This window comes from Vanellus vanellus (genome assembly GCF_965231255.1).
Source record: "Vanellus vanellus genome assembly, chromosome: 4".
NCBI lineage: Eukaryota > Metazoa > Chordata > Aves > Charadriiformes > Charadriidae > Vanellus > Vanellus vanellus.
The window spans coordinates 25,066,895-25,090,857 of NC_138909.1; the positions used below are offsets into that span (position 1 = coordinate 25,066,895).

A 23,963-nucleotide genomic window follows, 5' to 3' on the forward strand; every position below is an offset into this window, starting at 1 on the left:
GCATGCTACCAGAATAGCTGTAGTATACCCTTATCTTCAGCCAGAGGGAACCTTGAAGAGCTTGGGAGAAAAATGCTATGTATACCATCTGCTGTCTAGACTTGGCTTCTGGAGTATACAGTATAATTACAATTTTCCCAAAGGTCCTCATTATTATCCAGGAACACAGCAAGCAAAACAAAAGGAGATATTAAAGTAATACATTTGGCAATGACCTATCACCATTACACAAAATAAAGCTATCAACAATGTTCAGAGCTAATCAAGCCATAGCTTCTATACAAAAGATACAACCGGTGAGCTACTACTAAAGAGCTCCCATTTTACAATTCGAATTTGAGGCACTAATCATACATCTGCTAGACAAGGAAGAAATGACTGTCATTACGATATTAGAAGGAGGCTGGACCCCAGCACACAACCATTCCAACAGCTCATCTCCTAGACAACAATTACTGGAATGCAAACAGCGTGGTCCTCCATTTAAATAGAGATTATTCTAAGCAGTTTGTACCGGGCAGACGTTAAGATTATCAGATGTTAGCTGAAAATGTCAACATTTTTCAAGTACTAAGCATCTTTAGTGAGATTAGGCATACAAATACAATTTGGAACAACAATGTGCTTTACCCACAAGTTTTATAAATATATCTTTCTATCTTTGGATGACAAAGTACAGTAACATGCAGAGCGAGGCCCTTCAGTATGTCACTTCAGTTTGATAGCAGACTACTAAGGTTCTTTAGGTTTTGCTCTTAACTCTTATGTTGATTTCAGCTGCTCTGTATTAAGTCACATTAAGCTCTGCATGCTCAAACACTTCTTGTATGTAAAACGAACTCCAAAAAACATGAAAGCTTGAAAAGTGTTTCAACAAACTTTCCTGCAGAAAGTTCTTCACCTGTCTTTTTTGAGTTGTGTGAAGAGAAGAACGCTTTCTTCATTCAGAAGATTACGTATGTTATATCCATTTCCTACAAATAAAAACAAAGAAAGTTTTCTTTAGAAGCCACCAGCAATTTTTGAAGTCCTGTTCTGTCTTCAGCCAAGTGTATTTTTATTTCATGTATTTTAACAGAATGAATATTAGCCCCTAATCTAGGATGCCACTCTGACAGGCACATCATTGCATTTCAAAGAGATAACAAGGAACAAAGCTGGTGTAATTTATTTTAACCTGTGTAAGAATGAAGCGCATCTCTGCTGAGGAGATTTTTACTAAAAAGAATGCAACAGGCTTGAGCTCTCACATCTCAAAACCCTCAAGAAAACTTTACAGTGACTGAATTTACTTTAATTTATTCCTATAGAAAATCTCAATAAAAACTGCTCATGGAACTTCACTTGGGATTTGCATTCTAACATGACCACAAATATAGAAACACCTTATCATAGTTTAGGCCGAACCAGCCACTGGGCAAGCAACAGATGCTCCCCACCACCTCTCTTCAAAGAGAGAGGCAGAAGAGGGAAAAAAAGACTTATGAGTTCAGAAGGAACTAAACTACTTTAATGAAATACTAACAATAAAATAAAAAGAAAATAATGAAATATATACAAAACCATATCAAGCTCCCAGGATGACAATCACGTCATTGGCTGGCACTGAGGAAGTCCCAGACTGGACTCAGTGAGAGACAAGAACTGGATTTCGGATCAGGATCAAAGACAAGACGAACAGACAGAGTCCTCCTCGGACACCAGCCATTGAAGAAAGAGGGCTGACCCTTTGGTCCCTCAGCTTTTATACTGAGCATGATGCAGATAGGATAGAACACCTAGATAATAGATTATCAGCGGCACAGAGTCTAGTTGGAGGCCTGTAACCAGTGGTGCCCCCCAGGGGTCAATACTTGGTCCAATCTTGTCTAATATATTCATTAATGACCTGGATGAGGGGACAGAGTGTATCCTCAGCAAGTTCGCTGATGATACCAAACTGGGTGGGGTGGCTGACACCCCAGAGGGCCGTGCTGCCATCCAGCATGACCTGGACAGGCTGGAGAGCTGGGCAGAGAAGAACCTAATGAGGTTCAACAAAAGCAAGTGCAAGGTCCTGCACCTGGGGAGGAAGAATGCAAAGCACCAGTATAGGTTAGGGGCAGACCTGCTGGGAAGTAGTTCTGAGGAGAAGGATCTGGGGGTCCTAGTAGACAGTAAATTATCCATGAGCAAGCAATGTGCCCTTGTTGCCAAAAAGGCCAATGGAATCCTGTGGCCAGTAGGTCGAGGGAGGTCATTCTCCCCCTCTACTCTGCACTGGTGAGGCCACAACTGGAATACTGTGTCCAGTTTTGGGCTCCCCAGTTCAAGAGGGACAGGGAACTCCTGGAGCGCGTCCAGTGAAGGGCAACTAAGATGATTAAGGGATTGGATCATCTCCCTTATGAGGAAAGGCTGAAAGAGCTAGGACTCTTTAGCATGGAGAAGAGAAGGCTGAGGGGAGACCTTATTATGGCGTACAAGTATCTAAAGGGTGGGTTGAGGGAGGATGGAGCCAGGCTCTTTTCAATGGTTCCCAGTGACGAGGGGCAATGGGCACAAGTTAGAACATAGGAAGTTCCATTCAAATACATGGAAAAACTTCTTTACGGTGAGGGTGACAGAGCACTGGAACAGGCTGCCCAGGGAGGTTGTGGAGTCCCCTTCTCTGGAGATTTAAGACCCACCTGGATGCAGTCCTGAGTAATGTGCTCTAGGCAATCCTGCTTTAGCAGGGGAGTTGGACTAGATGATCTCTAGAGGTCCCTTCCAACTCTGGAACTCGGTGATTTGGTGATTCTGTGAATACCCTGTTGGTCAGTTTTGGGTCACCTGTCCTGTCCACTCCTCCCTGCAGGTGGGACCCCTCTACAACTTTTCTGCTTCCAACCCTCCAACGGGGCAAATAAAGTTAGCTGGCCTTGGGTGTTATAGCAATAAGTATAAGCAAGAGCCTCTCTGCATATCATTCCTTGGCACCAACTATAAACATAGGTCTTACCACTGGGAGTGAACAGTGTCTGCACAACATGCTGTTAATTTCAGTAGTTAGAAGAGGCCCAGCTAAAAAGCAAAGTTACTGAACAAAATAGGTCCTATTTTACCTCAAACCAGGACATTCCACCCCTTATTCTATACCATACCTCAAACCAGGACACATCTAAAAGGCACCGAATGTCGGGAATGCACAACATCCTAACATTCGTATATGGCCACAATTGACAAATTACAAAGAGATTATCCACCACAACCACTGCATTGCCCATCCAGGTGCACTGAGATAGGTCATCAAAAGACAGGGAAGAATGGAAATGAAGTATACATCCTTACAGTCATATGAAACTTTCAGTGGTTTATATAAACTGCTTTCCCTAAAAGGAGACTACAAAATCATCTCTGCTAATCATCCCTAAACTTTTAAGATTAAAAAAAAAAAAAAAAAAAAAAAAGCTTCCAAGCATTAATTGAACAATGATTTTTCAATCAGGATGCCATAATGAAAAGTTAATGGAAAAAACACACAGTAACTTGTCATTTTATAACATATCTTCTTCACAAGAAAGCTGTACAAAAAGCTCACTACAGCCTGCTTTACAACTACTACAAACTCTCCTGACTAGTCTTATCCACTGAAGGATAGCTTCCCATGTGGAATTCATTCAACTTATCTCAGATGGGCAAAATCAGAGGTGTTTAAATTCTCAACAACCCACATGAAGTTGCAACTTGTTCAACAATTCATTCTGCACCTTCTGTATCTCAAGCATAAAGTCTAAAATATGGTGAACTGATCCAAAAGGATTTTCATAATTTTACGTAGAAAAAACAGCAAACAGATGGTGACCAATTACATTATCACTACATCAAGCTGTCTGTGAAGTTTCCCCAACATTATAGCTCAGGAGACAACCAGAACGCCAAGCAAAATTCACTCTTAGAATTTTGTAGTGTCATCAAAAACTTTGAAGCCAACTGACATAAACAAGCAGTGTTTGTATCAATGCATTCAAAGGTTAGGTCATCAACACACATCCAGTGTTGAGTCACATTCCTTTCTTCATAACGCTACACAGAATGGACTGAGAGCAGCCCTGAGGAGAAGGACTTGGGAGTGTTGGTACATGAGAAGCTCAACACGAGCCACCAATGTGAGCTCGCATCCTGGGCTGCAAAGAAGCATGGCCAGCACGTTGAGGAAGGTGATTCTGCCCCTCTACTCCACTCTCATGAGACCCCACCTGGAGTACTGCGTCCAGGTCTTGGGCCCTCTACATAAAAAGGACATGGACCTGTTGGAGTGGGTCCAGAGAGGGCCACGAAGATGATCAGAGGGCTGGAACACCTCTCCTGTGAAGACAGGCAGAGTGTTGGGGTTGTTCAGCCTGGAGAAGAGAAGGCTCCAGGAAAACCTTATAGCAGCCTTCCAGTATCTGAAAGGGGCCTACAAGAAAGCTGGAGAGGGACTTTTTACAAGGGCATGTAGTGAATAGGACAAGGCATAATGGCTTCAAACAGGAAGAGGATACATTTAGAATAGATACCCAGAATCATTTCTTTCACTATGAGGGTGGTGAGGCACTGGATCAGGTTGCCCAGGGAAGCTGTGGGTGCCCCATCCCTGGAAGTGTTCAAGGCCAGGCTGGATGGGGCTTTGAGCAACCTGGTCTAGTGGAAGGTGTCCCTGTCAATGGCAGGGGGCTTGGAACTAGATGATCTTTAAGGTCCCTGCCAACCTAAACCATTCTATGATTCTATACTTTTCCACTCTCTACTCAAACTTATCTTTTCCCATCATTCAGCTCGGTTTTGCTTCCTAGCATGCTAATTCAGCCTCATCCATCTCCAACAGATTCATTTTAAACACATGCACTTACCCGCCGGAACGTAGAAGTAGTCCCCTGTAGTCAGATAATATGATGTCTTATGTAAGGTAACAATAATTTTGCCATGGATAACATGGAAAGCCTTAATGAAAGCCAAAGGGTTCCAATATTAGCAACGTTTCCTTTGCAAACATTTAAGAAAGTTATCCAAGAAAACATACTCTTTGTTTTGCATACATGTTGTAACAAAGATCAAAAAAGAAATAAGCAGGGCTGCAATACCTTTCTCCCACTCTGCCAAAAAATAAGACGCACAACTTTAAAAAAAAAAAAAAGGGGGCGGGGGAGGGAGGGTAGAGGCCAATTTTATTTATTTGACACTTCTATTTTGCCTGCGAGCTCCAGACAGTAAGCGTACATGGACATACAGATTTAATGTGAAGCAAAGCAGTGCAACATGCATGCAAAGTACCTCTAGCAAGGTTCTTAGGTTATAACTGATTTCACAACTGAAATGATTGATTAATGTTTCCTGTATTTATTGGCATTATAGGGAAAAAAAAAACCCTGAGAAACCTGTCAACTTTGTATGCTACTTCTAACCATTGTAAGATTTTCTGTTTACATAGTCCATTTTATAAAAATAAGAAAAAAATGCTTACTACTGTATCCATGTGAACAAACTGATGTCCCTTTTCTTTAAATGGTTTCAAAATCAATCTTCCAGTGGCAAAAGCAGATGTATTCAAGTTTTTGTATATTTCTACTGATTCATCTTTGAAGAAGCATGAGTGACTGCTTTCAGTGTTAACACATTCTACAAAAAAAATCCAGGAGACTACCATTAATGCTAACACATAATTAGTGTTGCTACTTGCTCAGTAACTACTTATTAAATCATATGCATTACATATTGTTTCAGTGCAACACCCTCAAGAGCCAGACTCCATATATAGCTGAAAAATCAGGACGCTTTTTGTGTTTCCCTCAGAATTTTCTCCAGAAGAGCAATGAATATTTCAACAGCTTTTTTATGCCCAAAGTGGCACAATTTTTTTTTCTCATCAGTCTAAACACTTACTACATAATTCAGAAAGGCCCTTGGTCACATTCCCTCAACTCACCTAGAAGTACTTCCTTATTTGTTACTGGATCCAGTACAACGGTTGGCTTCGAAGTATCAGCTAGGGTGTGATCCAAGTTTGCAGGTATGTCAGTTCCTGAGGAGACAAAAAAAAACAAACCAAAACCTGAAAAATAATCACTCTACATTTTAAAAACTTAATTATTTAACCACAACTTTTCCACAATTTTATATTTCACACATAAGTAGTTTAATTTGTTTTACTAAGTGACTAAACAGACTGAATACACTTTCTTCAAATAATAGAAAACCATCCATAACAATTCTTTGAAAATGTAATTTTCATTGGAATTATTTTTGTGTGTAATAGATAATGGGTCTCTAAATCCTAAAGAATTTTCCAGAGTAATGCCAACTATTTATCCTATGCTATTAATGACAATTTACTCAAAAGTATCTGCATTTTAAGAGAAATGCTTTTCTAGCAACAGATGCTGAGAGGATATTAAGAGAAGATATAAAATACATGAAGAAGTATGAAGAAGTAGTTTTTTCCTTTTACCTACTGCTGATGGGCATCAGGAGACTTAAGAGATAAAAGTGTTCAAAAGAATAAGCACACGTTCAATTTTCCTTTTCTCAAGAAATACCATTATAGGAATCTCACTGTAAGTTGTAAATCAGAGAACTATTTCTATAATAAAAAGGATTTTTCCAGAGAAGGCAATAGCCTAAGAGTTGATGACAACCTTACACTTTTCAAATGGAAAAGAGACACTGGAGAATGTTCATGATAGAATAAATACCCCAAAGCTCTCTTAAGCAGACAATTTTAGCTCCACAGTGCACCGGAAATTTCTTCAAATGCAGACAGAACAAGGATGTTAAAGGCAAGCTATAGCACTTTATAGGCACTCGTGGCTGCTAAAATACTTTTACGCTAAGACAGTCAGGGGTAGGAAGAAAGCTACTGAGTTTGAAATAGCTTTGTTCCAACATAATCATCTCTCTATAAAAAGAAGCAGCTACAGGTGCAACTCCATAGATATAACCACAGACATTTTTATCATTATCAATAAAATTTAGGAATTTGTCCTAGAAATCCTACTCAGCTGACGGTCCTTATACACATCACTTAAAATTCAAGGATGCTAGTGAAAGATAATCTTTCAGGATGAATGTCTGTTAAAAAGGAAATCCATCACCTCTGCAAGACTGCTCAAACGCACCTAAAGCAACCAATAACTCTTGTAAGATACAGTATGAACAGTCAGGTTTACATGGACTGCAAATGATTTATATTAAAACATAATCTGTACTTAGATCAAAGGTTAATCAAGACCAGGACCCTGCCTCCTATCAACAGCCAAAAGCAAGTACCCCTTCCATCCCCCAAAATGCTATAAGGAGTAATGGAATTTCCATGGAATACTTTCCACCTCTAACATGGAGCACACACAATTTATTTAGAGCTATTAACAGTTAAGTCTTCTGTGAATTTATCTGGTTTCCACCTTGAATCTACATAAATATTTTTATCCGCAGTATTCTGGGGCATGGAGCACACAGTGAGAAGAGCGACCTAATTTTGTCTGAAAAACCCAGCTCTCACTATCTTCCTTCCACACCTTCTAGTCCTTGTGTTTAAAAACAAACAAAAAACCCCAACAAAATAAAGCACAACTTATTTCTATTCCCCTTCTGCATGCCACTTGTGATTTTATAGATCTTTCTCACACCTCCGCAGTACTCTCTTCAGGACTGAGAACCTTTCACCATGTAGTTGCTTCTTGTATGGAAGCCCTTCCATGTTTTTGACAAGCTTTCGCTGAACCTTCTGTAGTCCTACTACTTTCTTTTTGAGGTAAGAAATAAAATTTATATGCAACACCAGAAAATCAGAAATTTGTACCAACATTGACTGTCTTCTTCCTTATTTCTCTAATGATTATTTCAGCCCTGATTTGTTTTAGAACTGTGTCAGGACCATATGGCATTTTCCATGTTTGTTAGCATTTTTTTCACTTGTTCTATAACTTCGTGTAGAAATGTTTCTGTCTCAAACAAAAGTTCTAGACAGTCCCCATAAAGAAAGGTTCTTTAGCATCAAAACATCTTCCACAAAGCACAACAAAAATAATTTGGCTTTTGGACTCTATCTCCCTTCTCTGAGCACTACCTACATACTTATTATCTACTGGCCATAGAGGCTCTAGCAAAGCTTCCTGCTCCTCTTCGTTCAAACACAGATTTACTGCCCACTTTCAACCATTTCATGAACTATTCTTAAAGCTCTCTCTTCACTTACCTTGTTATGCTTTTGTATTTAACCTACAATAGCTGAAAACTCTACTGACACCATATGCTGCCTTTTCAGATGTGGTATTACAGCTATCAGTAAAATAACCAGAAGTTTTTATACCTTACCTGTGCATTATGAAACTAAACACATTAGCATCATTAACCAATGAACTGATTAAGGACAAAGTACAGATTTTTTTTTTTTTTTTCAGCTCCTGCTTTAAAGGCACCACAACACTTCCAGACATGTACCGTCTCTCTTCCTTTCTAAAGCTGAGAAGTTAAAGCTTTTACAATGAGATTGTACAGCATTACTATACATACATAAGAACAGGTTTTTTCCACATCAGATCACATTAACCCATTTCATTATAAAATTATTTTCACCCAGAATCAAGTTTTACAGTAGAAAAATAGAGCCTTTGATTACAGATTTTTTTTTAAAGTATCACAAGAAAAAAGTCTGTTTTCATACTTGTTTCTTCTCTTTTCTGCTTGTCACCACCATTCCTCCGTTTAATCTTCCTGTGAGGTTCTGTTTCTGGGCACACTATGCCACTAATCATAAGCCCTCCTGAAACAAAAGAAAGTTAAACAAAGTTCATTAACTCATAATAATTTTACAAGAATGCAGACTTGCATAACCAATAAGCATTCCAGTTGAGAATATATTTCCTTAATGCTGAACTTTTCAGACAGCTTTAGAAAGCCAGAACAAACCAAAAAGCTTTTCAACATCAAGTATTTTAGAGTGCAATGCAACTTGAGACTTTTTGAAAATAATTTGGTCATATTTCACTCAAAGAACATTTCAGAAAGCCATGACACCAGATTCAATTTCTAAGACAAAATATCAATTTCAGAGATGGAAAGAAATACTATTTTCAAGCAGATTAATTAATTAGGAAAGGGCCAAATTAGGCTGAATTGTTCTCAGGGATTTTTTCTGACAAGACCTATTTTATCACTTACGGAATTTAACACTGATATGAGATAAACTATTATAGTATCTGCTCTGGAGAACAAGCCCCACACAAAGAGAAATACTCCAATGAATGATCCAGTAGCTTGTCTCTTTTTCTGGTATCATACAGAAACTTTGATGTATTAAACATACTAGTACAGAGAAACCATTTTGTTCTTCCCTAAACATTTAAGGCAAGGGTACTTAAGATGTTCTGCTGACACTATTTCTAGCTGACACAAGAGTATCAGGAGCGAAAAAGACTATACAGAAAGACGACTAAATAGTTGGAGACCACAAATAATGTGTTGGGGTTTTTTTAAATTACCAAACAGTAACCATCTCGAAGTTTTCATGGAACAAAAACCCACAGATTTCTCTTTACTGCTCTATCAGGAGAAAGCAAATAAATATTTTGGAACTAATACCTGAAGGCCCCATCGTATAGTTAACACGCTCGCCTCGCCAATATTCCAGAGGTCTTAGTCGTATTCTTTTTGTCCGACGAACGTTAGGTGTGTTGGAAGGCATAACTAATTTAAAGGATGAAATCATTCACATTAAGTATGAAAGGAAAATTCAGAAATGGAAAACATTAATTATCCTTTCCTGTTGTTCCATATCAGGTGGTCAGCACTTCCCAGCTGATATTTATATCACATTGCTATCATGACAGGAAAAGGGAATCAAGTACTGACAAAAGCCTTCTTTTGCATACATCAGTACTTCACTCTCCTTTTTCTTAAACAGTCACCATGCTGACTTTACATTAGATTTCATTCTATATATCTGAGTGAATCAGTTAGATACAAATATCAGGGGCTCAAGCACAACTGTGAAGACAGAGCTCTCAACAAAGACTAAGAACCCTGCCTAAATCTGAGGTATTTCATTAGCAACAGTGAAAAGGCACTGCCTTGGTTATGGCAAGAGGAGAGTAACAGAGACTGCATAAACAGCCCCCTGCTCCTCTTCCAGATTCTTAAGTCCCATCTCCAAGGCCCAGAAGAGCAGCACTTTTGCCAGCAGAAACCCCACACATTTCCAAGGCTTCTCAGACATTTATCTTCAGACTTTCTTATTACATAGTCTCAACTTACAATTTTTCTAAGCTGCCATATATGAATACAATAAGATTTGATATTTTAGTGTTTGTGACAAAGAATAAAAGTTGAGGGCAGATTAATCAAGAACAAATGCTAAAAATAAAGATAAAATAAAAACTTGCTGAAATAGTTTTTGAAGGTAGACAACTATTGTATTGTGCATAAAATAGTAACGAAGGCAACAAAAAAAACAATAAAAACAGACTAGTATGGGACCACAGTCAAGTGCATGCCCATTGTTCCATCCTATCCGGACTCAGACCACCACAGAAGGCAGGTTATTTGCACCCTCAGTTACTCTGTGTAAAACTAATTCAAACTCTTACTGTTTTTACTGAACTGTAAAGTGTCTTGACTCAAATCAAATGAAAAATGGAAATGTGACATTTAAAAGATAATTGTTGAGTACAGTAATAAAAAAAAAAAAAAAAAACACCACCACACTAAGTTTTTTAAAGTAACTTAAAAATTAGAGCAGGGTTATAGTACCCTGAAGAACTAACAAGCCTTATCTGTAAATATTTATTAACATATGAAACCATTTCTAGGTGCTTTCCTGTGTCTTCTACAGCAAAGTTTAAATGAAGTTGGAAATGCATTTGTATTTATGCACTTACATTAAGATATTTTAAAATAAACTTACCTATTTTATGCCTTCCTATGTTGTCTGACAACAGATCTCTTATTTGACAATTAAAGTCTTCAGAATTATCTGAAAATACATTCAAAAAACCACCACTATAGCCATTTACTATTCCTGACTTTTATTCAATATACCCACTAGAAGCAACTAAAGGTAATACAAGCAGAAGTCCCAATATTAGTGTTACCACTAACACTTTTTTTCATTAAACATATATGAAACCCAAGGTAGATAAACAGTATAGGTAATAAGTTTTTAAACAGTGTATGTATCGTTTTCATGTAACTTTCAAGCATTCAAGTAAATATTTCTCAGATCCATCCCTCTGATAAAACAAACATTGTCAAATTATAACTACACGTATAATTTCATTGATCACAGTGCAAAGTCATTCAGCTTTATACCATTCAAGCCTAAGTTTAGAACAAACTTCTTACCAGAACACACACTAAACTAGGTCTCTGAAGAAGGTGTTGCATGAACAAATAACATTCAAAACTGGCTCTAAAACACTAACAAAAAGATTTTGTATCCCCAGGGCTCATATTCATTATGATAATATGTGCAATTTGTGTAGGGAAACTTAAAAGAAAACCAGATATTATTAGGCGAACAGGCCATAATTCCATAAGGCTGTGCAACTTGGTCTAGGGTGGCCTGAAGTGATTGTATATAGTACCATCGCATGGCAACACACCAAACTGGTACAAACTGAGTCTAAAAAATTTGTTAAATGTAGTTTGGAAGGATAACTTAATCCTGGTAAGCTTGATGCCAAACCATACAGTGCTTGTCCATCCAAAGCTAATACAATGTAAAGCTGGCATACTGTAGCACGTAGTTGGGCAGAAATGTGACCACAGTCAATACAATCTGCATTTCTTATCCTGAAGAAGTAGAATACAACAGAAATTACTGTACCATGATTACAGATTATAAAAAAACCTTACATATAAAATGCAAGAAAATACCAACTTTAAACATTACCTGAAGGTGCATTATCCTGTTCACAAAGCTCACTTCTGGAAGCAAATTTATCACAGTGTTCTAGAACAGGCCCGCTTGAAAGGTTAAAAAAAAAAAAAAAAACACACAAACACACCTGCTTGAATATGTTAAATGTCAAAGGAACATTACAGCACTACCATGAATAGCAAATCTAAGGGCTTTTTAGATCATGTGGGTTGGGTTTTTTCCTTCTAAACATCTGTCCATACCAATTAGACAATGAAGTGTCTACTCTTAATTAGACTGATAGTTAGAAGTCACAGGTCTGAAATTCATCAATTGCTCCTCTATTCTGTCATCAGGCAGACAAACTAGTGTTCACACCTTCTCTCTAAACAAGTTTCCTAAAAATCTTCTGACTTCTTTTTTCTTTTTTCTCCCTTCCAGAAGAAACAGACCCTCTACTCTTCTCTTTAGTATTCCCTTTCAAACAATTTTCCATAGACCATGATTATAGAAGTCCTTTAAAGAATTGTTTTGCACACTGTAAGGAAAGGACAGTAAAATAGTTCGGAATTGTAATTTGTAACATGTATTCTGTAATAAAATCTCCCCCATAAAATGACAATAATTTAACTCCACCAGAGATTCTCTAGCAACCAAATCACTTACAACAGGACTTCTCTTACAGCCTTAGCATTAGTACCCCTAACCTTTCCTCCTTCCCCCATCTGTGGCTATGCTTCACTGCTTTTACTGTGCCGATGAAGTTCAGCTGTGAGCCACCTAAACTCCAAAACATGCATTTCAATACTAGATTGGCAAACCTACACTATAAATTTGTCCAATTAAGTCTGCAGGCTTACTTACAATAAAAAAAATAAGATTGTCAGTAGAATTACAACATAAGAATTTAATAAATTCACAGAGTGCCACTCCCATTTGCTTTTTTATTAAGGTCACATCCCAAGAAGGAGAAGGTATGTGCATATTTACATGCACAGATGAGCCTGGATTGTAGGTACAGTTCTGTGCCCTACTTAACAGCAACTTTATTAGTACAGTTGTTATTAGTTCTAGGAGCACTGGTATTTCTGTTCAAAAAATTTTAAAAAATCCACACACTAATATGGAATCAAGCCTCAAAGAAAAAAAAAAACCCAAAGGCAACAAACTTACTATGAACCCTTATGCATGACAGGAATAATTTTATTAGTTTATGAACTGTATTAGCACAAGCACCTCAGGCATGAATCACAATCCCTTTTCTACTAGGTTCTTTGCTAGTAGAACACAGCAGTAGTACCAAACAGCTGTTCTGTCTCAGTGGGGCAGAAGCGGGATTAAATGCAAGTTTTGCAGACAACTCAGGAAATTACCTTTCACAACCTGTAGCCTTCTCAACTGCAAAGGAATCTCTAGAAGAGAAAAAAATTATTATTACGTTTACTATTAAGTCAATTTTACTTACTGAGGGAACCTGTAGGTCAATAACTTTACGTACTAAACAGAACCATAAAAAAGACATTTTTAAAAAAGTTTTAAAAGCAATGGAAAGAACAGTGATTAAAAACTCAGATTGGTTAAAGAAACATCCTCTTTTGATTGCCAATTATTAGTAAAGTTACTTCCACAAAAATAAATACAGCTGAAGAATTAAACACTGTATTTTCTCAATCTATAAACAAAGTAACAAACCTGACAGTGAAGTTATTCTATAGGTGGTGGGATTGTGTGTGCATGTGTGTCTCTTTTTTTGTTTTTAAACTGGACCTGCTACTTAAGTCTCAAAAGAACACTTCAAAAATCCCAGCACAAGTTTCCTTATGTAGAAGCAGACACTAGATTTGGCACCCATCTTTGAGAATAGGATGCTGCTTACCCCACTTGGTCTCTCTATTAGCTATTCAACCAGACTGAAACTGTCACAAAGTTCAATTGGGCCATTACTGTTTAAAAGTTAACAAGATGTGTTTCATTATCTACCAAGTTATACCATACTTGTAAGGAATTACATAAAAAGCTTACTGTAGTCTACGTTGCGTGTTATGTTTTCTTTTGTTATTTTTTATTTTCACAGCTGATAACTTCTGTTTTCTTCTTGCTGTGTCCTGCACAGAAGAGCTGTCAGAGTCTGCTTGAGACTCAGTGTCCTCAGGGTTTGAGCAAACACCTTTACTGGTTCTGCCATTAATCTTTTTGGGTATCTTCCCTGAAGACTTAGCTGGCAAATATTTCTTTTCAGAATTCTTCATGCTGTCTACGAGATTGTGTAATGCATTTACAATTTCACTATCTGCACCACCAAGTGACTCCATGTGTACTACATTTGTAGGCGTTTCAGACTTAGCCAACTTCCGAATCAAGGAAGTCTGTAATTTCTGATGCAGGGGCGAGGTAAACACTTCATTAAATTTTACTGGCTCTCTTTCAAGCTCTTCTTCTCTAGGTGTGCTTTCAGAACTCTTCTCTCTTTGTAACTGAGGCTTTTTATCACTAATTTTCTTGCCAGATTTTTTAAGCTTCTTCCTTGAACTTTCTGCCAGTCTCTTAGCTGCTGTATCTTTTGGAAGTTTCTGCTTAGCAGTTTGTTTCTTGTCAACTAAATGCTGAGCAGCTTTTGAAGCTGACTGTAGACACTTGGAAGACCCGAGATCCTTTTTTGGAGACACAGTCTGCTCTTGCTGATGCCCAGTTGCGGGCATAGACGTATCTTCATTTGTCATGACATTTGTTTTATGTTGTTTTGCATCAGATGCTTTTGTTTCCAATCCAGACCATGACAACATCAGTTCTTCAGCTTCTGGTTTCCAGGACATGTTTTTCTGGTTTGAAGACCCTTGCCTAAGTGCATCCTTTTTAGTTTTTCCTATCAATACACAAAACACTGGGACATTAATATCATTTCCCATTAAACCTGAAGATACATGTTGACATCTGAATGCATAAAAATAAATCAAAGAATCAAGCACACAAAAAAAAAGTATCACAAAATCAGTTTTTTCCGCAATGGTTAAAAGAAGGCCTTCTCTAAGCTATAGTGTATGAAAAATCCAAAAAGGAATTTTAGGTGTACTTCCAGTCTTTCCTAGCAGACTAAATGGGCAGAAATGTTACATTCAATCTGCTTTCCAGTTTTCAGTGCTTCATGCTACAAAACCCTACTCCAATAATTCCTAAAAACTGATCCCCTCCAGTTCAAAGCATATATCTTAACCTCTTTTCTACGGAGAGGAGCGAAAGCTTGTAGGTACCTATCTTTTTGTCTGCTCATAAGAGAAGGAAACACTGCTAACTTAATTTTCAATGTTCTAACAGGAAGGGCTAGGAGGAAAAAAACCAAACAAAAAAAGAAAAAAAAAAGAAGAGTGAAAGCAATCTGTCTCACTACCTTATATACACCCAAATCTAACCATGCAACAGAAACATCAATTAGGAATTCGTTAATGTCATATTTCATATATATTTCATATTTCATAAATATTTCATCTTTATTTCCCATTTAAACCACCACAAAAAAAAAAAAAAAAAACAAACAGTAACATGACCTGGAAGAAGTCTGTTAAATAACTTACCTGTATGACTACTGGTTTGCCTTTGAGATTTGAGTACCTTTCCTTTACTGTTAGAGGCTGGATCTGACTCTGATGTTCCTTTGAAGTCATGTACTCTGACATCCAAATCATCCATTTTCTGTTTAGTAAGTGCTTCAACCTGTGCTTTTCTGTTCTTGCCTTTCTTACTCTCTGTCTTCTCCTTTTCAGAGGGCTGAGATTTAGAAACAGGAGTTGCAGAGCCATCTTTTTTCGGTTTTTTGTTCTTACGGGGTATTGAAAGCCAATCTGATTCATCAATTAAAAATTCACATTCATTTTCTATTTCTATATCTTGATCTTTCACAGGAGGAGGTGATGGTGATGATATTGAGGTTGAATACCTGGAGAAAGGAAGGACATTCACATCATTTGAGGGGAAAAAATTTACTTTCAATCTTGCAAATTTAGTGGTGACTCTAGAACCTGTAAACATGCCACAGGACATTCTTCAGAAGAATTATTATTAAATTCATCATTCACTGCCTTTTAGCTTCCAAAAAGAGCACAAGGCCTGCTTCTCCTTGCTTTGGCCTCATATTCACAACTCATTATTTCTCAGATGCTGGATAGTCAACTTCCTATCTAACCAGTCAGATCTACATTAGCTCTGAAAAAGACTGCTTGATCACTGGTAACTTCAGAATCACATAAGGTTTTCCTGAATCCTCCAACCTACCTATCAAAACATCTTATGTTCAATCTGAAACACTATTCAACAGCTACAATTTTACTGGCAGACAAAAGCAACAGCGCTGTGAATCCTAACAGCATAAACCTTTGAAACAACTATTCAAACTTCTTTTCAAGTGGCATTTTTCAGTAATGTTGGACTACCCCAAAACATTCTCCCAGATCATGTTTATGGATAAAAGGATGGTGCTCCAGTACCCAGGACAGGGTTATTTTACTAGCAAATTACATACCATATTAAGCTTCAAAACAAACCTTTTTCCAAGCGTTCCCATTGCTACAGCTGCTAAGACAACGGAAGAGAAAGACTTCTGTTTCTGTACAGATGATGTAGCAACACCTTGTGTTCCTTGCACAAGAGCAATCTGCTCATCTCTCCCAGTCTGATGTCCTTCCAAATTTTCAACTTCCATACAGCTCTTTACTGCAGCAGGAGTATTTTGGTCACCAAAATGTAATCTATGTATGAGAAACAGCATTCAAATATGACGCTATAAATCTTGAGTGCACATTAAAGTATTGTGGATGGACAGATGCTCCTATTTTCTACTGCTGACAGTGTCTCACATCTCATGAATGAGCTTCCATTTGGTAATTTGCTGGAGCACAGGTTAGCAGTACTACTTCCCAGCATAGTACCAAGTGTCCAAATCAACAAGGCAACATGGGGTCAGCTTGCGACTCTTGATCAAAGCGAGGGCTGCTCAGCAAGACAAATTCCTAATTTTAGGAGAATGTGCTTCAGAAATTGTCAGATTTCCTAGACCCTAGGTGCACTCTCTTTCCAATCTCACTCCACCAATGGGAGTGAGATCACTCACTCCCATTTATCAATGGGATCAGCGTCAGTCCCTCTCTATGATTTACCCTGGAGGTTCAGTCCTCCAAGGAAAGCAGAACTGTGGCTGGGACCACTGGCCACTATTGCAGCTGGGCTTCCAATTTTCCCAAGAGGAGGTAATGATCACAACTAAAGTTGTTCTACTTTGTATAAAACATTTGTATATTCAGAGTGAGAGAAACAATGACCGCTCATCTCTGCTTTAACAATTTTTTTGTTAAATTTTAAGGTCAACACTGTCAATAGGATTCACTGAAAAAAAATATCTAGACTTACCTAAGCAGCTGATAATTTGGGGCACTTTCCTATGGAAAGGGAGTTCAAATCTATTCTGACAGGCTTCTTACACTTGGATACTGCACTTTTGGGAATTAACCCTTACATTTAATAAAAAAAAAAAAATTCTGCCCTTTCTAAACCCAGATATGAAATTTTCTAAAAAGCTTGGAATTATTTCTAATGAGTTCACAATCCAAACTCATAAATGACTGAAACCACCATGTTCCAAGGGTGGGTGGGGGACACAGCACCACCAACACATTTAGCTCTACTTACATATGTTCTGGAGAACTTTTCACTTCCTCCACAGGAAGGGGTGATCCAACAGACCCATGATCATCCTTAGGGTCCAAAGACATGCCAGGACTTTTGCATAGTGCTTCAACATCTTTTAATATATTATTGGCTTCTCTTTCAGATACAGGAGACTGTAGGTTATTAGAATCAGCTACGTAATCATGTATTGCAGGCTTCAGGGGCGATTCAGGTGACCATCCTGCCATACAGAATAGATTTAATTCTTCTACTCAAAACCCTACAAAAATCCAAGAAATAGTTACCCGAGAAAACTTAATTCAATAGTGCTACCAACCTCTGCTGCTGACTCTTTTTAGTGATGCAGGTAAGGACTCTGCAGAATTACAGGCTCTTTTCACAGACTTTGTTAACCCTGCCTTTGGCTGTCAGTCGATAAAAAATAATGAGACAAAGTAAAATATTTGATAAAGCAACAGTATTTTGACAGCAATATGAATTTTCTACAGAAGAGAAAATAATTTCCTTCCCTTAATTCTTATTCATTTGAAGCACTGTTCCACTTTAACTAAACAATTCAATTTTCTACCACATAAGACTTTCCAAAACTAACTGTAAATTTCAAAGAACAGGTAGAACAATGTGTACAGTAAAAATCAATTTGCAGCTTTGAACTGACATCCTGCTAGTCCACAGGCAAGCTATTGACTCTTTTAATTACAATGAATTAATTTAAACAATTTAATTCACCTTTATTAAGCCAGGCTGAGGTTTTGCAAGAGTTACTTTGAGATTATATAGTATTCTAACATCAGACTAAAATAAATACTATTATAAATTATGCCTGTTCTCAACACTACCATTAATAGAATATCCCATTTTTACAAAAAACTACTAGAATCAAAATATTAAAACTAAGTATACAAACTAGATTATTGGCATCCTTCTCTCAGCACGTTAAGTTCTTCAACTTGTTTCCACTCGTCAACAAAGTTACAGATAAACAAAGTTATTGTATAGATAACTGTTTATCAGGAGTTGACAAGCTGCTTTTACACAAGAATAATCTTTTGATTTTACTATCCATCAGATAGCTGCTAAGAACTGTATCCATATATCTGGCAAAGTGACTGAAACCAACCCCAACGAAGTCCAAGACAGCCATACCTACCACCAGTTATAAGGCAGCATGATTCAACCTGAGACCATGAAAAATTTAACTGTCCTGGACAAAAAGCTGAAAAAGCTTTCATTAGCAAAAAAACATGAAAATAAGCTATTAAATAAATCTAATTAGAGAATCTTTACTAGTAGAGCACAACAAACTAAGAAAAAAACATTACCAACAACTATTTCAGAAGGTTAAATTATAGCCTGTATACTCATAGAAGTGACATATGGAGTTTATTCATTCACACTAATACAGAACTAAATCCTACAAAACGAAACTTGTACCCAATGCTATGTTGTGACACTGCCATAACTAACTTACACTTTGGCTCTGTATTGAAGCCCTCTTCTTGCTTCTAACAGGAGTTGAGCAACGGGTTGCACCTGGAGAGCTTATTGTAAGATCATTACCACAACCTATAAAGAAAAAAATATAAATAAGGAATTCTTAGAATTGTCCAGGTTCAATTTATTTTAACAAGTTGCTAAGGCTCATTAAGTTCATGTAAATCCAAACCAAAAAGAAACCAGCTACTTGGGAAAAAATTACCTTTACAAGGCAGTTAAGACACAGTTTTAAGTGGCTTAGAAGGGGCTGCTTTTAAAGACGGCGAGAAAGACTTTATTTTTTATTTCTATTTATTTACTACTAAATATAATACGAGGAAGAAATTAATTTTCTCTTTAACCAGCAAATTAACTAAAACACCAAATAAAAGCTTACTTTCGAAACAATCCTGTATGAGTTTCAGTACATTTTGACCTGGCTGCACATCAATCTTAGTTCTAGAAAGAAGAGGGGAAAAAAATATTTTCAATCAAAAATACTAAATGTTCCTATCCCAGCAATATAAAAGTAGTAAAGTTCTTACTACTTAATATTTTAGATTATTTCTACCAGTCCCGACTTTAATATTTATCAACCATTCCACTTAGAAGTTTAGAAACGTGTCTAAGTAAGGATTCCAGGAGAAAAAGATCCACTGTCACAGAACATGAGAATGAAGAAATCACTCTACATAAAAGAAAATATACAACTATGCAACAGCCCCCAAGTAAAAGACCTTTGGGAGGTTCTCACCTGAAACAGACATTTTAAAAAAAAAAAAAAAAAAAAAAAAAAAAGCAAGCAGTGTTGCCTGCACAGTGATCCAGTCTCAGTAGACCCAGAAATGAAATATGTAGGCTGCATATCTATCCCTTCATACAAGGAGTCATCCTCTGCTTCTTTTTCTACTGCTTATGCACAGGTATTCTGTGCTTCTACAAGAGTTTCAGCAAGAATTTGCTTGATGTATCAAATCCACAAATAAACGAACAGCTCAACTGCTTGGATTACTATTTCAAACATCCCCAGGACAAATGAAAATGGCAGAAGCAATCCACTAACTAAAACACTTGAGTGGGCTTCCTCTTGAAAGGCAAAATGTTTGCACAGACTACTGCTTCCATGCTCAGGCAGCCTAGTTAGGGGTAGCTTAGGTATGGCTACACCACAGTCTGCAGCCTCAGCAGAGGAATACAAAGGAAATCCTTGGTGCTTTGTCCACCACCACAATTTGCTCCTCCCACCACTAAGAAATTCAAGAAGTTTGGGAAACATCGTAAGATCAGTTTAGTATGATACACCCAATCGTTTTGACATTAAGCTTTCAGACAAAAATCAATGTAAGTTTTCCAAACAGTCTAAGAATCTAAGTATCTAAGAATAAAATTTTAAATGTTAATTACCCTTCTCCGTGGCAGAATCTTGCTCTATAGTCTTTTTTAAAATGATTCTGTGAAGAAATAAGAATCAATTTTTACTAAGCATGGTGACACTCAACAGAAAAACAAGTAAGCGACCAACCCCCTGTTTCTCATGCAAGCAAGTCTTGAGGATTCTCGATCCATCTGAAACAAGCGGGAGTTACTGCAGCCCTGTTTTCCTTAGAAAAACATGTCGTAGCCGCAGTACCTACAACCCCTGTAACAACTACCAGAAATTCAGCTGTCCTCAAGAACCATCAAGCACCTGTTGCACTTAAAGTCAGAGAGACTTACAGAAGACTTACATGACAGAAATCACAGAGAATCTAAGGATTTGGTTAGCATTTCTGTGACAACTACAGAAATAATCTTTTTAAGTAACAAAAAGAAATGAACTACCACAAAGCAAGCTAGGACGTAACCTTACAACACATCTGCTGCTCTGTGAGAACTGCTCACATGGATATTCTTACCCTGTGTTTATCACAGGCAAGACCACATTGACAGGCAGTGACAGCACATCAGCTGTTCCACAGTAAAACTAAAGTCTCGATTAATTCCCTGCACTTCTTCATATACTTGAACCCTGATTATAATCCAAGTCATTTGATAGCAGACAGGACTCCAGTCATCTATTACCACAACTAGAGTAGTAATAATTCAAACAATAGTACACATCAGCATTACTTTCTATGCCAACAAACAAAATAAAGCCTACTGAGCTGGGGACAGGCAGACTGTAGAGGGTAAAAACAAGAAGGGCAATTCAAGAAAAATTAGAGAGCTAAGCAGAGTGCAATTTTTCACCAATGTCACAAGAAAATGTCTCAAAAAAATTCTAAATGTTTAGCTGAAAAACAATTATGACTTCTTCTTTGTGTAAACTGAAATAGAGTTTCTTCCTAAGTTTGCCATACTGACATTACTTTGCACTTCTTTGCTATTCCTCTTTAGATACTACTTCTGGTAATAAGAATAACCAAAACGACATAAGGATATACTCCACTAAAAGTTTCAACATCTGCTTAAAATGGCAGGAAGAAACTCTAGGTCACACGGGAAAACGACTGACCAAAAGTAATCATTTCAGAAACACTGCAGAACCATACTCCACAACAAATCGGTCACTCGGGCTTAAACTTCTTCCCCTTGCAGCAGAGTGCAGTATAATCTAACGGCAAGCAACCCTTCGAAAGAAAACGAAAAGTTCCTGTCACGGATTTAAAAGAGCTTTTAACAATTCAGTTATTGTTATGCGCGTACCCCGCTACACATAAAGAGCTTTTAAAACTTAAGCTCCCTGCATACCTCTGACAGAGGAGGGTAGGAGGAAGCTTGAGCACGTCTCTCGCATGCCCAGACAAGAGTCACTGGCTCTTTACACGCTAACCCGTGGAAGGAAGATGTCCAGAGACGAGGGACAGCCGCAGGCAGCCTAAAGGAAACGGGGCTCCCCACAGACAAGCCCTCAGAGCAGAAGTGTTTATACCAGCAACGGGGGCCAAGAGGGAGGGCAGGGCATTAACAGCAGCTCCCCGTTCCTCAGGGGGAAGCAGGGGAGCATCACCACGCCGCCAGGGGCGGAAGGACGTCCCCGCGGGCCCGCCCTCCCCTCAGGAGCGCAGTGAGGAGAGGGCCGTGCCCCGACCGTGACGGAAGGGAAGGACCGCTGCCCCCAACACACCGCACCGCACCCCCCTCCTCCTGCCGCCGCTTCCCCCGCGCCCTCTCACCAAGGCCTCTGCCATCCCGGGCCGCCGCGACGAGGACGCGGACCCGCCGCCCGCGGGACCGGGCCCAGACGTCGCCCCTTTCCGCCACCGCCTTCAAACCGCGAGCGCATTCCCGCTGCGCGCGCCTACCGCCCACAGGCAGCGCGCCGGCCACGCCCCCTCCCCCGCCCCATTGGTCGGCGGCCGCCGCGCTCCAACGCGGGCTGCTGCTGCTGCGCGCGCGGCCCTCCGCGGGCCGTTGTTGCGCCTGCGCAGAAGCCCGCGGCTTCCCCCCCTCTCCCCGCCCCCTTTAACGCCTCAGCGCAGGTTACCTTCCCTCAGCGGGGGCAGGAAAGCGGTGGTCGCCGTTCTCGTTTTTTTTGCCCCGGTGGGAAACGCCAGTTCAGATCCTCGGGTTTCTAAACGCTACAAAACACCTACAGTCACCACAGCGGGTTGCAGATTTTTTTTTTTTTTCTTTAAACTGAACAATGAGCGAAAACAACCGCTTGAGGACATAACGCCACAATATCTGACTGTATCTGCAAAAGACAGCCCCAAAATATAATTTTAAATGATGCTTTGTAATCACACACTGGCAAGCAGTGGACTAGGTGCTGGCTCGCCAATGTCAGCCTTGCCAGCTAAAGGTGCGGGGACTCACCTTCATTGGCTCTTTTGCAACATTCAACAGTGAAGTGGAATTCCACCATTTAAACACAATCAATAGAGAACATGTACAAAAATCTGCAGTTTAGCCAAAATCTGAGAAGACGTACCAGTCCTCAGCCCCCATGGGGAATTTACTTTCACATATAGGGCTGAACCCTTCTTCTAGAGCTGGTTGGAGGCTATCTGATCTGTCACACATCACCTCACCGGCTAATTATCATCTTACGCCTACACACAGAAAAGGCCATGAAGACGTTAAAAAAAAAAAAAAAAGTATATTTTTTTTTAATAATATTTGTTTTGCATTTAGTAGCAGCGAGCATCAAAACACCAAGTCTTGTCATCCCTGTTCTTTCTGACCGCTAAGGGGAAGGCCAGAAACTAAGTTAAACATCGTAGTTCTGTGAAATTGATGGAAATTTCATCCCTCATTTAATCACAACCAACATTTCATTCCTGAACTACCATCTCCCTTGGCAGTTTCTTTAAAGCTTTGGCATATTAGCTCTTTCACAATGCAAATCTTCTTCTTGCATGCACATTGCAAAGTTGATTTAAAGTTGCCAATTATAAACAACCATAGGTAGATTTACTTCCACTATTTCTTTCAGTGTCCTGTAATCCCCCTAGCCATTTGCTAAAGAAAGTTCAACTCTGATAGCCTCAAAGTTAATCCACGCTCCCAATTAAAAATTTAAATACTATTTCAGAGGCAGCTGAGAGCAGCCTCCCCCCTGCAGCAGCCCATGAAGAGTCCAGTGCTATAAGCCATAAAAAAGCAGGTTTTTCCACCGTGACCTCCAGGTGACACCCATCACAGTAATTATGCATTTTTATGGCAGCATGCTTATCATTTGAATGTCTCCCCACAAGCAAACCCGAGGAGCACACTCTAAAGGCAAAGATCCTTTTAATCCGTTCAGTCTGGTCCCCCCTGTGATCATATACCAAACAAAGAGTTGGTGGCATGCACTGACCTAAAACCAAGTACGGAGACTTCCTCTTCGAGGTGCTGCTTCTTCTCCCCCTCTCACTGGAGTGAGTTCTCTGGCTGAAGCTGCTACAGAGCAGACCGAGAACACTGAGAGTGGGGAGAAAAAAAAAAAAAAAAAAAAAAAGAGCACAGCAACAGAGGATACCCTGATATC

The 23,963-nt window shown here is 38.8% G+C and overlaps 1 protein-coding gene across 1 annotated transcript; it reads right to left on the minus strand.

Annotated features, from left to right (window-relative positions):
• Positions 1 to 373: 373 nt before the first annotated feature.
• On the minus strand, positions 374 to 23,014 carry CENPC (centromere protein C; the record flags this gene model as incomplete). Its single annotated transcript, XM_082482476.1, has 19 exons — positions 374 to 974; positions 4,857 to 4,947; positions 5,468 to 5,622; positions 5,930 to 6,025; positions 8,666 to 8,764; positions 9,583 to 9,687; positions 10,904 to 10,972; positions 11,891 to 11,964; positions 13,231 to 13,269; positions 13,880 to 14,720; positions 15,427 to 15,788; positions 16,393 to 16,596; positions 17,534 to 17,753; positions 17,850 to 17,937; positions 19,005 to 19,099; positions 19,407 to 19,468; positions 20,414 to 20,460; positions 22,165 to 22,255; positions 22,923 to 23,014. The coding sequence occupies 19 exons, from the start codon at positions 23,012 to 23,014 to the stop codon at positions 898 to 900; spliced, it is 2,907 nt and encodes a 968-aa protein (XP_082338602.1). The 3' UTR covers positions 374 to 897.
• Positions 23,015 to 23,963: the final 949 nt, after the last annotated feature.